The 14,360-nt window shown below is 40.5% G+C and overlaps 1 protein-coding gene across 5 annotated transcripts in view; it reads right to left on the bottom strand.

Moving 5' to 3' along the window:
• The window catches only part of LOC121313288 (transcription factor TFIIIB component B'' homolog), a 32,577-nt gene that overhangs the window by 12,955 nt on the left and 5,262 nt on the right, over nucleotides 1-14,360 (bottom strand). For 4 of the 5 annotated variants that reach the window (XM_041245671.1, XM_041245679.1, XM_041245688.1 and 1 more), the window contains exons 3-18: nucleotides 13,214-13,898; nucleotides 12,899-13,008; nucleotides 11,833-11,895; nucleotides 11,370-11,522; nucleotides 10,831-10,964; nucleotides 10,594-10,688; nucleotides 9,888-9,942; nucleotides 9,430-9,567; nucleotides 8,566-8,844; nucleotides 8,301-8,466; nucleotides 6,893-7,064; nucleotides 4,935-5,101; nucleotides 2,996-3,389; nucleotides 1,964-2,107; nucleotides 1,539-1,575; nucleotides 528-644 (exon numbers count right to left, since the gene is read on the bottom strand). In XM_041245671.1, coding sequence (XP_041101605.1) covers nucleotides 528-644; nucleotides 1,539-1,575; nucleotides 1,964-2,107; nucleotides 2,996-3,389; nucleotides 4,935-5,101; nucleotides 6,893-7,064; nucleotides 8,301-8,466; nucleotides 8,566-8,844; nucleotides 9,430-9,567; nucleotides 9,888-9,942; nucleotides 10,594-10,688; nucleotides 10,831-10,964; nucleotides 11,370-11,522; nucleotides 11,833-11,895; nucleotides 12,899-13,008; nucleotides 13,214-13,898 — 2,909 coding nt within the window. The remainder of the gene's footprint in view (nucleotides 1-527; nucleotides 645-1,538; nucleotides 1,576-1,963; nucleotides 2,108-2,995; nucleotides 3,390-4,934; nucleotides 5,102-6,892; nucleotides 7,065-8,300; nucleotides 8,467-8,565; nucleotides 8,845-9,429; nucleotides 9,568-9,887; nucleotides 9,943-10,593; nucleotides 10,689-10,830; nucleotides 10,965-11,369; nucleotides 11,523-11,832; nucleotides 11,896-12,898; nucleotides 13,009-13,213; nucleotides 13,899-14,360) is intronic. The other variant, XM_041245705.1, reaches the window with a different exon arrangement.

Here is a 14,360-nt window from a genome sequence, read left to right as displayed (position 1 = left end):
TGCCTGTTTGGACCCGAGACTGTTGCTGCACTCTGTACTGTAAGTTACAAGCAAGCACCATACAATTAAAATACAATTACCAGTACATTCTAATCACATTAAAGAAATGTGACATGTGACACTAGTGCGCTGACTAGATAGGATTGCTCGAGTTGTCAGGGGTGTTACACGGGGCAATCCTCACAGGAGTTGGTCACACGCAATGTATAGACGTACATCACCGCGGAAATCACTCCAGCATTACCAATGAAAAACCTTGATCCCTCTAAACGTGTTTTACCGGGATAGTCTGTGAGCGGAATCTCGATTGAGAAACCGCTGTTTGATTAAAGCACAGAACGTTATCTTTGTTATAGAGTAAAAAAATCGGATTGCCCGTTGGGCAAGCAGTCAAAAATACACGTTGTCCGACAGATTTTTTTGGTTGTTCCAGAACGTCGGGCTGGCGATTTCGGGAGCCCTGTGAACGTTAGAGCGACCAAGGTTATGGCTGATTATAAGAAGACTAGAATGTGTGTCAGTATTACCTGAACCATTCTCTCCAGGACCAGCTGCAGAGGAAGGCTGACACACAAGGTCCTTCTTCACTGCCAGCCAGCTCCTATCAGAGTCTGTACTGCTATCATTCACTGGCAGAGAGTTATCTGGACAAAACAGAAATATTAGCCTTAAAAAACCTAGCATGCACACTGGCACACAATGTTAGATGCTACAAACTCCAATATTTCACATGCGGTCATTAAAACAAAACTGAAAATTCATAAAAGCTGTGACACACACCACTTCTAAAACACCACTTTGTTTTGGCATCATATATATGCACACACACAGAGACTCAATCATAACATATCCCTTAAGACTAAAAAAAGTAAATACATACTGTTTCCTGGTGCAGTACTTCTTTTTAATGTATGCAATTATTCTTATTCAATTACTCAAATACTGTTTATTTTTGATAACTCTGTGGTCAGGAGCTGTTCTTCAGTTCTAGTTGCAGTCTACAGTAGGCTAGCTCAGAGAGCCACGACACAATTAAGAGCCAGTGCCATCAAGTTTTTTATCCAGTAATGGCCTGCTGTGCACTAGATGCTGTTAGCCTCTACTCATATAAAGCACTTTGGATGATTTGCATCAGGGGTGGACAACTTTGGTCCTCTCACACCTGGTCTTTGTTCCAACCCTGTTCCAAATTGCTTAATCAAACCAATTAAACCTCCACCCAGACCCAAAGTAGTTCATGTTATCATTTTAGCTGTTAAACCTGGAGTGGAATGGCTCTCCGGGACCGTGACTAGACACCCCTGGTCTACAAAATGCATACGTCTAAGACAGTCAACTAGAATTAAATGAGCAGATCCTAAGCACATAATCAAAGCATCTTAACACAGACTTACCAGCCAATACAAACACACAATATCAGTCATTACAGGAACAACTTAGTATTATTAAACATCAAAAAGGCAGCAGTTTAATAACAAATAGAGTGTAATTAAGCATCTCCCACTTAAAAGTAATATTTATAAAAAGGCATCTGTTACCTTCATCCTTCTCTGAAGTGGAAACTTCAATCACATCCTGAAAATATTAAGAATTAAAATCCCTTAAACAAATAAGAAGCTGGTTAATCCCAATATAACAAGCACAGCAATGTGTCGAGAATTAGTAATCAGAACAGATGACATGAAGAACAATGAGACTAGGTGGATTAGATGGGTATTGTATGAATTACACTGCTATTTAATGAGCGTAACTAACACACAAGGGTCAATGCCAGAGCAGGAAAAAAAAAAGCAACGTAAAAAACCATTTGAAGCTCCTTAGTCTTTAAAGCACGGCAGCTGTGAAATCAACAGTGTTGCAGTTCTGTATGGCAAGTTCGACATGTTTAGCGGTCTGTATTTTAAACATCTTGTGAAAGTTTTAAAATGCTATCCCTGTGAAAGAAACAAAAAAGGTAACTTACTACCAATAAATGCAAGCAGTTTTCTGTGACTGCTGCCTCTGCCGGACTCTGGTCTAGTGACTGACTGCACACACTGTCACTGTGGTGTAGGTGCTCTGCTTCAATAGCACAACGTGTGTCAGGGACACTGACTGAAACTTCCAGCTGTGTGGATAACAGACCATACAAACGCTACGGTTATGGAAAATGAAAAGACCAAAAACAATGAAAGGAAATGGATAAGGCAATGATGGAATAAAACATAACTCTCATAAACAAACTTACCTTAAATAACCTGGTTTCTGTTATAACAGAAAAGGTAATCTCTCTTACACACTGAACTGTGAAAGGGTATTTACTTAAAACAGAAACGATGGGCACTGTACACAAAACATTAAGGACTGTATCGAGGACAGTTTTATTTTTTGAATAGTTTAAATATTCTATAATGTTAAACAGTGCTTTGAAAAATGAGAATAAAACTAATAAATCCTCTCAAATTCGAAAAAAGGTACCACGAACTGCCAACTTTATTGGAGTTCCTTAATTCTGTGAACGGGTCCCGATATTTCTGTGCAAAATATATTTCCGAAATTACTATTTTTGCTAACAGCTGAGCTAGTGTCATCATTGAGCTGAGCTAATTCTCATTTCCACAACCTTGGGCAAATCAAAGACAAACATTTTGACAACGTAATAGACATTACATTTGGCACTGGTGTGAATGCCGTTTCTTTCAGCAGGTTTTAAATGTAGGTAGGAATAAGTCGAACATGGATTTTTTTTTTATGTAAGTTCGAAAAAAACTAAAAACAATTAATATATGACTTATGTTACAACTTAATGTACAATTATATGAATAGTATCAATGACAGACTCTTCACATTTTGGGGTGTAGACCAGATTACTATATAAGAATGTGAACCAAAACTAATTTCGATATTAAAAGACATTGACAACGACGTCTAGTCTTTGTCACTGAATTTACAAAATGTTTCTTTGAATAATACTTTGAAACATTTTCATAAGAAAAGATAAAAGGGCAGCCCGCACCTCCTCCATAGTCTCCTCCACCTGAGCTGGGACAGGCGCTGGCGAGCGCAGGCTGACTGGCACAAACGCTGGGGCCTGGTTCACCTCCTCTGGGTTCACGGGAAAGGAATCCTCTTCCTCCATCACTGGCTCTCCCTCGTCTGAATTCTCTTCAGTCTCTTTTACAGACGCCCTCAAGGTCACCAGCGCGGTCTTCCCGGGTCTCGGGTCCTTCTTCTGATCCCTCCCCTTCAGGGCGCTGGGTTTAGCTTTCTGGGACTGTGGAGGCCGGCCTCTTCCTCTCCTTTGGGGTGAGCCTGCCTCTGGGGGTGGGGAGGCAGGGGGCGAAGCTTCTGGAGGTTCATCATCTTCGGGTTGTTTCAGATGCAAGGAAAATTTAGGTATTCTTCCGGATCTACAATGAATGAGGAAGAAGTATTATCCTGTTAGTAAGTCTAGCACATTCATGGACATTTTAGGGTGCTATTTTGAGTTAATAAAAAACAGCTCCCTTTTTTCATTGAATCCTTATCTGGCATCACTATTTCCCCCTTAGAAAATCCAAAAATTGTAAGTTGTTTCATTTTTCAAGAATATTTTGTGACTGAATAGATTATAATATGTATTTCCTGATGCAGTATCTACAGTACAACGACCTGGGAATGACAGACTGATAATTTGTTTCTCTGTAGCATAAAGCTGAAAGGTCACAATCGGCTCTCCAGGGTCATTAAGTAACTTACTCTCTAATTTAATCACAACGCATGTAAAATGTATTTTAGGTGAGTAAAATGCAACACTAAGTAATGGGTACTTTCAATAAATACTGTACATACTTTAATGCTAACTTATAGGGTATGCATTATTTACAGCCTCACATTTGAACTGTGATGTTACTCTGAACTACTGTACAAAAACTTGCATGTTACAATAAAAATGTCCCTTTCCTTATTTTCCACCTGAAAAAAAGTATTTTTTGCAGCTATTTAGTCCTGCCTTAATATTCTAGTCTGAGAAGTTGCTACTCTCGATGTAGTTAGCTACTGCGTTCACAGTCTCATCCGCTAGTATTAGGCTGTTACAGTTGTTTTCTGTAAAAAGTCCTTTATCTCTTCCTTTCCAAGTCAACAGACATGCTCCCTAAAAAATTTTAAACTAAAAATATAATCAAAATAGATAATATTGCATTCCTTTATGATCGCCTTGCTATAGCAATATAATGCATCCCAACTCTCTCCAATCACAGAATATTCTATTTACTATATAGACTTACCTTCCAAAAATGTTACTGACAGATAGGTAAATTGGTAGGTTAGGTTAAGGAGGACCAAGAAATCCTAAGGATCAAGTATCCTGTCGGTTAATCACAAGTAACAAACATACATTGAAGGAGAGTGGATTCAACCGTGTTTTCTTTATTGAAAACCCAGAACTACTGGTCGCATGTTTCTGGCAATTCCCAGGCAGGCTACAGTTAGCTGTCCAGGCACTGCTATGATCCATTCTCTAGCTACCACATGCAGTACAGTCTACATTCACAATTGACTATTAAGACGTCAGGAACCAAATTTATTACAAGAAGCATGATAACATGCAAACTCAACCTGTGCAGCAAAACTGCTATGCATATTCTTTATATGTATATATTTTTAATGTGTAAAACACCCAGTGCGCAGGTTATCTGGAGCGCTGGTCACAAGGTTAAAATAGCACTTGTCCTTTAAATGGTTTATGAATGTGCAACTTTTCTTACATTGGAAGAGACATTAAAATCAAAACACTGGAAAGCTGTCTCAAGGGTTTTTACTGTGTGTGCTCTTATCCTCCTTGCCTCGCAGAGATTTGGTCTTGGTTGTCATTGGTCCAAAGAGGTTTGTTTTCAAAATCTGTTAATATTAAGGACTTATGAATGTAACAAATGTATAATTTTCATGGTTAAAAAGGTTTAGGGGATCTTTACCTAGTGGGCTTTTGTAACATTTTCTGTTGAATGGCAGTAATGTCATGTTCCTCCTCCTCCTCCATGTCGCTGGATGGTCGCTTGTCTCCAGCGGTGCTCCTCTTCAGATGTGACGCTGCTGTACCCTCAGTGGCAGATTCTACACAGTGGGGCTCAGCTGCTTGTCCCTTTTGGAAAGAATGAGGCACGTTAAATACCATACCAATTAAACCCTATACACCTATCAGCCCCCCATCATTGCTGCAAGATTGTGCGACACATTCACTTTGAAATCCCAATGGAGTAATGACAGAAGAGTCGGAAATCAAAATCCAGTGGAGACTCTTGTTTGGTTTGCTGTTCTAATAGCACATTCAGCCATAAGAGAGAGACATCTGAGATAGATGGCATCATCTGAAAATCCTCCTGAGATTTGCTGATGCCCAATTTATAAGTGTAACAATATTACCAATAAATACCCCCCCCCCCCAAGAGCAATACCAAGTTCTGCTATCTTGCACAAATCATTTACTCGTTTTTGAGTCAGATTCCTTTTTTACTGTAGTTTTTACGTAGGTCCCAGTGATGAACAATAATTTATGCCTGAACCTGTTGCAAGCAAAGGATTATGGAAAACCGAAAACCTGAATACATATATATATATATATATATATATATATATATATATATATATATATATATATATATATATATATATATATATAGACACACACACACACACACACACACACGTAGTGGACAAAAAAATAGAACCACCTGGGTAAATGAGGGACACCAAGTATATTGAAAGCAAGGGTGTGGCGCATGCGTTAATTAAGCAAATAACATCTCAGCATGCTTAGGGTCACATACAAAAATGCTGGAGAGGCCTGGTTGTCTATAATTATGGCTAGCATGGCTGTAAGAGGAGACCTCAGTGACTTTGAAAGAGGGCTGATTGTTGGGGTGCGTCTGGCAGGAGCTTCAGTGACCAAGACAACTCAACTTGCTGATATTTCACGGAAAGGCATCATCAGCAAAAGGCAACAGTGGGCGGAAGTGCATACTCCAGGACCGTGATATCCGTGCATTAATTCGAAGAGCAAGGCAAAACAGGCAAGCAACTGCAGATCAATTGACTACAAATTTCAACATGGGGCGCGAGAAGCCAGTTTCATCAGAAACAGTCCACTGAGAACTCCACAGATACCAGAGTCGGGTTGCAGTGCACAAACCGCTCATCACACCTGGCAATGCATGTTTGCGAGTCCAGTGGTGCAAAGAGCACAGGCAATGGACTACCGAGCAGTGGAGAAATGTGATGTGGTCAAATGAATCATCCTTCACCATGTTCTCGAGAAATGGACGAGTGCATGTGCAGTGCCAACCTAAAGAACTCCACAGCCCTGAATGCTTGGTTCCAACAGTGAAGGGTTCTAGTGGTTCCGTAATGTTGTGAGGCGGATTTTCGTGGCATGGTTTGGGTGCACTGATTCCCTTAGAAGGCAAAGTCAATGCTAATCGCTACTTAATGGTATTGAGTAATCATCTTCACCCCATGTTGCAGCATTTCTTTGCTGCCAGGGCGGGGTGTCTACCAAGATGGCAATGCCCCCATCGTGTGGTAACCCAATGGTTTGATGAGCATGACAGTGGTGTTATCCATATGTTATGGCCTTCTCAGTCACCAGATCTGAACCCAATCGAGCATTTAGGGGATATTCTGGAACGACGCCTGAGACAGCGTTTTCCACCTCCATCAACCAGGCATGAGTTGATTGACTTTCTCATGGAAGAATGGTGCCGCATCCCTCTTGCAGGGAGGCTGGGAGACTCTATGCCACGGCACATACAGGCGGTACGTGGCGGCCCAACGCCCTATTAAGTGACTTTACATTGGTGTTTCCATTTTTTCGTCCACTACCTGTATGTACTGTACATACAAAATGCAAGAAGAATAAATAAACAATCTCTAGTACATGGCTTATAAAGTGCGACGCCTGTGAAAGCTCATTGGGTTTGTCGACAGCAGCTTTTGCCCCCGTCTTGGTTGCCAGTCTGAGGCAGGGTTTTGGTTTCTGAAGCTGTGAACGCTGGGCCAGCCTGGGTGTTTCTGCAGCTTCTGGTCCTGCAGTCTCCTCTGCCGGGCCACTGTTTGGATTACAAGATAATCATGGTCAATCATCCATGTCATAGCTAACAGAGAAGCACACATCATTTGTATTGACTACATCTCTTGCACTGCATTATATTTAGGCTTGCTACTATTCGATTTTAATTTTTTTGCCAAAATCGACGATTAATATTATCGATTATTTTAGAAAGAATTTACCATTGTTTTTCAATCTTTATTTTTCCATTCAAGCCGAGAATGGGTGAAATCAACAGTTACGCTTTAAGAGAAACAGACTTTTTATGCCACTGAGAAACGTCTTTTAGCAAAACCCATTCAACATGCAACAAAACCACGGTTACCAACATTCGAATTGAAATAACGATTGCTCACAGCAGAGCTATACCTTATATAGATATAAATCCTACACACATTAAAAAAAAAATGTCTCAAATAAACCGTAGAAAATGAAGTGTAAAAGTGTATTACACATACTTTTATAGCATAAATTTACGAGTGAAAATAATATGCACAGAACAAAACATTAGATACCTGAACAAAACTAACTTGCACTTATTATTCGGACTCTGGTCTCCCCCTCTCCTGCTTCAGGCTCAGCACAGCTGGAAGTTAAGGCAGACGGGCCCGCTTCATCCTGCCGCGGAGACTTCAACATATTGTTCAAGGTATTGTCCACAATAAACTAGTAACTGTCACCGTATACCTATAGCAAAAGCCTACCTACACCTTAACCTGCTAATTTCAAAGTAGGCACTTTGAATGACAGGCGCTGTAGCTGGCAAATGAAAGTGCACAGGTCATGATGACTGACAGTCATTTAAGCGAATGAGAGCATTGTAGCGCTGCTTCAGTCAATGAGATCTGTCAGAACTGGGTGAAATGACAGTGACAGTGAAACTACTGTACTAACGGACCACTGAGATGATTGACAGCGACCCCTAGCCACTCAGAACGGAAAGGAGATAGGACAGTAAGTATAAAAGCTACACAAACTAGATCTGATTTGTAAATGATTATTTTTGGTAAGAAAATAAAAAATAGCTAGTGGTTTTATCCTATATAAATTAATTTTAGTCAAAATCATATTTTTGGGGAATTCAACGTTTAAAAAGCTTTCGATGTTAATCGGTAAAAGTAGCAAGCCTAATTATATTGCACTGTCAGAGCCCGACTGACACTCCACATACAATCATATAACAGGACATGTGCGCAATATGCATGTGGTCAAAGGATGTGGGTAAAATTGAACCCACCTGACATCTTCCTCCTCAGCAATCTGCTGCTTCTTTATCTGTGCAGGTACCTCTGGTGTGTCCGGGTCTTCCCTCCGACAAGGTGAGCTGCCTGGGCTTCCTTCAAGAGGAGGCATGTTTTCATAATCTACCTCTTCATTGTCCTCATGGTTTTCCACAGATTTTACTGATTGGGGGAGGGAGATGTAAGGGTGCCATGAAAGTACAGTTCATCGAACATTAACTCTAAAAGGTTGATTATAAAGGATTGCAAGTCATGTCTTACTCCGTTTACGCTTTTTCGCCTTCTTTTGTTGCCTCTCTGGTGAGTCTTCAGATGGCTTTTTCGTTGCTGGTCCGCTGGACTCTGCATCGTTCTTGCGTTTCCTTTTTTTTTTAGCATCCGGGCCTCCAGCAGCGCTCGCCTCCCCTTCATTCACATTGAGGGAGTCCTCATTCTCCTTCTCTGTCGTCTCTGCATCTGCATCTCCCTCCGCAACCTCACTGTCCGACACCTCGACTGATCCACCCCCGTCAAGGGCCTTGTCCTGGTCAGCTTTCTTCTCTGAAGCACACACGCACACAGACGCACACAGCAAGAGGACAGGGGGAATGAACCAGACAATAGTCATGTTGAACCATTTGTTCCTCGTAAAGGTCATTAGGAAATAGATACCCGAGATCTGATTTAAAAAAATATGGAGTTCAATTTTCTTTTTTTAAGTGTCTGATTACTAGTATTTTAAACTATACATTTTAACTTTGATCTTGATTTCAAGTGTACTGCAAATGACCTTCCTAGCAGTGTCGCTGTGCAGAACTCAAACAGGCACCTTCCCTTCATGTGTAACCTCTGGTAAGAAGATGTGGGATAGAAAGGAAGGACACCGAACCGGATACTGCTAAAAAGGACTGTTGCAACTGGATACTGCTAAAAAAAAAGTTTTCCAAGAAAGAAAAATGAATAAAAATCGGACTTTATGCACGGCAAAATTAATTTTACTAGGAAAAATGCTAGGGTGCAATCAATAATTATACTTGTGAACAACAACAAAACATCCCACGGGGCAGCACAATAGTCCGCACCACACAAGCACAGGGATGCTTTAATACATCTATGGACATACATTTCTTCAATGGGTATCATTACCTTTTTTTTTCCATTTGGGATTGGCTGGCTTTTTTCCAAGTGTAACTTTGTTCTTATTAAGCCGTTTCCTTTCATCGTCTTTGAGGATCCTCTCAAGCAGCTGGCTGAAAAACTCAAAATCGAATGGCCTTTTCTCCTCTGTGCGGAAAAGACACAGGCAATCACGTTAACAGCAGACAGTGAGAGGAAATGGGTAAACAACACTGCCTATTTAAATTAATGCCTGATTCAATCAAAGAAAATGAAGTCCAGAGAGTGCAAGGTCACTCCAGAGTTTCTGTAACATATCCAAATGGTAAACATACACTGCATTGTGTGTTGTACTGTATACGAATCAACCTGCATGTGTGAAACTCCTTCACTGTGATACTGGCATGGTTAAATAACTAATCAAAGGACAGTAAGCTGGAATGTGAAGGCTGTATATATTAATTACAATGCAGATCAAGGTCACTTACTGAATGCTTTATCTATCCTCCAGGAATTTTCTCTTTCTTCTCTTTTAAATTTATTCTGCAGAAACACATGAAACAAGAAATACAGGTAAATGCATCAATACTACTAGGGCTTAGTACAGATCTGTACTAACTGCAGTAAATAAAACTGTGCCTTTTACAGTTCTTAACAGTGCAAAGTAGCATAATTTAGGGACCAATCCACACCTTGAAAAAGGTAAAAACAACATTCCTAAATTGTGTAATTATACTCTGCATCTCGATCTTATAAAGCACGAGTCTGATTTCACAGACCCCAATTAATACTAATATTGGACTACCTAAATTAGCATTAGACAGTCCAAGATTAGAGCTAATCAGGGTCTGTAAAAGCAGAAGATAACGTACTAACTGGAAAACAAAAGAATAGTGTACTGAATATATTTAGTGACGTCTGTGATTTGAGCTTAGTTTAAAGGTTTGGTAAAAGTCTAGCTGTTTGAATTTTATTATTACAATTCGTTTCTAGATTTTTGAAGACCCTTAAATATCACCTGAAATGGGAGTTTGTTTGAACAAGAACAAAAAAACTATAACACTGGTAATGGAACTTAACTAAGACTGTGTACCTCAATTAGGACAATAACTCAAGCTCTACCTCCTCTACAGAACAAAATCTGAATTACTATACCTAATTCTGTGCTGGGTTGTGCTGAAGTGAATACAATACCTTGATCTCTACTCTGGCTCTGTGAGGGAACAGCTGACCGATGATAGAAAAATCCGTTCCCACCATGCTGATAGCCAAGAAGAACATGTCCGTTTCTGAAAGCAAGGACAAGTTCAGAAGCAGCATGCTGGGGAACAAATACTTTTCTGCATTATTAGTAACAAAACAGGGGACAAAGGAAACCTATGGTTGTTTGGCAGTACTGGCAGCTTTCCGAGATGCTTTCAATGACTGTACCTCTATTGGTCCAAGGTTTGGTGTGAGTGGATTTCCTGAAGCTGGAGTATGTTGTTGTGGAACCTCGCTCAAAAACAGGATCATTCTCCTCCACCACGTTAGGACCCTGCGTTCTCAAAACCTCCACTGTTAAACTAATGCAAGGAAACACTTGGTCAAAATGGATGAGAAAAAACACAACACCTCTCATTTTTTTTGTAAGTATTTGAAGGACGAAGTTACAAGTGGACTCAAATGATGTCTAAAGTTGCCAGTGTACTGTAAGGAGCTTTTCCACTGCCCACAATCTCATTCTGTAATGTAGACTATTCGTAATTAGCAGTCCATTGACTGCCTCCCCCACCTGCCAGCTGTTTTGGAATTCACTACCTTGGGGTTGGGTAATCACCTTTTTCATTTAACCCGAATTAAAAGTAATGAACATAACAGAGCTCAAAAAAACTACAAAAGATATTTCAGAGGGTGTAGGCAAGTAATAGAAATATTATGCGACCTGCCATGCACAGCAGGTTTCAAAGACTCTTCACATATTCCTTTACCTTTCTTCATCAATAATAATTGAGCCGTCTTCAGCTACTTTCACTCTGGGAACCAGAACCTGATCGTCTTGGACGTGCTCCACATCCTCCTCTTCATGATCATCTTCATCTTCGTCCCTCACAGGGGGGCGCAAAGGGGCTTTATTAGCTGGACTGAAAGGCAAACATCAGTTACCCCAGCAAAACTCAAAGACCTTGCCAAACACAAACACTTAATAATAAAAAAAAAAATGATGTTTAGTTATAAACTCTTTACCCAAATTGCTGTCCCCGATTTTTTAATTCCTCTGGATTTTTTTTATTATTGATTATCTTGCCAGCATGCCCAGTGTAACGTAAGAATTTGCTTCCATGAAAAAATGCTGCTTCTAGTATTGTTGCTATAGAAACATGCACTTGTCTTGCAAGGTCCCAAGCCACACTAACAAAGATGTCCGCATACAACTTTGAAACAAATACTTACTCTTTGGAGGGCATGGGCCCAATCACTTTCTCAATTTCTCTTCTCTCCTCTTCTAGGGAAGACCTGTTGATGTAGAAAGCAAACATCCCGTGACACTTTTCATAGTCAGAACCGTTAGTTATGATTTGGTGAAACTGCTGTTAAGCCATTCTGTCAAATGTTTGCTTTTCCGTTTTATTTCCTGCACACTGACTTCAATAACTGTCATAACTTTCTCTGTTATACAATTTTATAAAAAGTGGGTACCAAACACACAAAATGAAGGACATACAGTGCTCCCATGTTAGCAAGCGTCTTTTTATACCGTGGAACAGATTACAGCCACTTCTCAATTTACGCGGTAGATGCGTTCTTGAAAATTAAAAAACGCGTAAATCAAACTTAATTTCTCCATAAGAAATAAAGGAAATGGTAGGGGTTAGGGGAAACGCTGCCTCAAAACACATTCGTACGTCTATTTCCTTTACTGTGTTTTATTTTAAACCGTGCTTATTTGTGACTGACAATAATAAAGACATTAAAAAACCTATCTAAAATAAGAAAATCATTTTTAAATGAAGTTTTGCTACTGTAATGTTGAATGCTGGCTGGAATGGCTTGCTGGTGCTGGTGGCATTGGAGAGGTGGGGTTACTGGGTTACAGACTGCGTGGCATGCAAACCACGTAACTGTACATAAATCGCGACTTGGCTGTATAAGGCAGTTAATGCCATTGCACTAGCACAATCACTCTTGCTAAAAGGAGGAACACAAATAGCACAGCCTTATACCTACAGATCCCAGCTAGTGTTGTAGAGTACATTTAAAAACAGGAGTTGCTGACTACTTGTTCAGATAATGCCACACCAATTTTAAACAACTATTTAGGAATAGAAGCTCATTTTCTTCCTAATCGTTTGTCAGTCGAGTCCCCTCTAAACAAAGCAGCACTGCAATCTGGAACTGTGCTCTTACTACTTTACAGCCAATGCAGGACAGATACATGAAAGACACAGTGCTGTTATATTGCATCTGACTACTGGGGATGTACTGGGTACTGCTCCGGTATTGCAAAGGAATAACTTACGTCATCGGATTGTTCTCTGGCAAATAGTATATAAAGTCTCTCATTGTCATTTTGGAACGGTCCACTGGGGTGATGAATTCAAAATCAGGGATCTTCCCCTTCTGTTGTTTCTACAGGAGAAAACAAGAACGGCTCATTTGAAATTAAGACTGTGTTTCAATGGCTGTTGAGATTACTTTGTTCTTTTTTTATTGCAGTTTAGCAAGGGGCTGACTAGCAAAAGAAAGACATTTTCATTTGAGATCAACACGCTCTATTTTAAATAGCTTTTATGTAAGATTTAAAATCAGAGAATGAAGTAAATGATCCATTTACCTTTTCCTTTCTGATCTCTTTTTTAAGGAGTTCTCGAAGCTTTCTTGCTTTAATGATCCTCTCCCGGTCCAAGGAAGCAGTGCTCTTTCTAAGCGGCAATGAATATTCAGGTGGCCTTTGCTTTTCTTCTATACAAGTGCTGTTTTGAGAGTCTTTCAGTTTACCCTGAGAATATTCCGGATGGGGGTGGTGGTCATTTACACAGGTGTCATTCTGTGAGGCTTTCAGTTTACCAGGAGAAGAGGGCCGGTGGTCATCTATACAGAAGCTATCCTGAGGGGTTTTTAATTTAGGAGAGGACTCGCTGTGTGTCTGCTGTGTTTCATCATTCCTGCTCTGGTTTGAATCAGCAGCTGGTTCTTGACTTGCTGGGGCAGTTTTCAATTCCTTTAGATTTCCAGATTTCTTGTCAGGCACCTTCAGCTGGGGTGTGGAGGTTCTTCTTCGGCCTGGTGACTTGGGGAGAGTTTGTGGGGCAGTGTTCTCCAACACTGCCCTGTCCTTTGGAGTGGGCTCTTTATTCTTTGCAGTGCCTGTAGTTGCTGGACGGGGTGTTCTGGCTTGTGGCGCCACAGTTCTGGGTTTGGCTAGGTTTGGCATTGCAGAGATTCGTTTTCTTCTCTGTATGGGAGCAGCAGGCGGAACACTGTTACCAGAGGCTTTCCCATTGTAATTCTTTTCCTCCCTGTTAAAAAAAAAATACACATATGTAAAACATACATTTTTTATTCGTTTTGGAGAAACACTTTGTATAACCAGAGCGCGAAATAACCGACAGCATTTCAAAAAGCCTGCCCGTCATTGCCGCTGGTGTCCCTCAGCAATGCATGTGATCTACAACCCATTCACAAACGTGCTCAGTGTCAGCTGGCCCATTCTGTCACAATTTAATTTAATTCTAGGTGATTAGCATTATATGAGAGTAGATGCTAAAACTTCATGCTGATTTGAACTTGGCTCTTGCCAATATAAGCACCAACTAAGACATAGCTTTACAGTAAACTAATGTGATCCATCTGTGTCTCCATCCATTTTCGTTTCCTTCCATCTGACGATGCAGACATCCTTCTGCCTCCCCAGCACATCTGCACACCCAACGGCTCTGATGCTGGCTCCGGGGATCACCCACAGTGCGGTCTCCCCATTG

This window comes from Polyodon spathula, chromosome 1, assembly GCF_017654505.1.
Source record: "Polyodon spathula isolate WHYD16114869_AA chromosome 1, ASM1765450v1, whole genome shotgun sequence".
Lineage (NCBI taxonomy): Eukaryota > Metazoa > Chordata > Actinopteri > Acipenseriformes > Polyodontidae > Polyodon > Polyodon spathula.
Note: the sequence above shows the minus strand (reverse complement) of the source record. Positions and strands in the feature narration are given on the sequence as shown.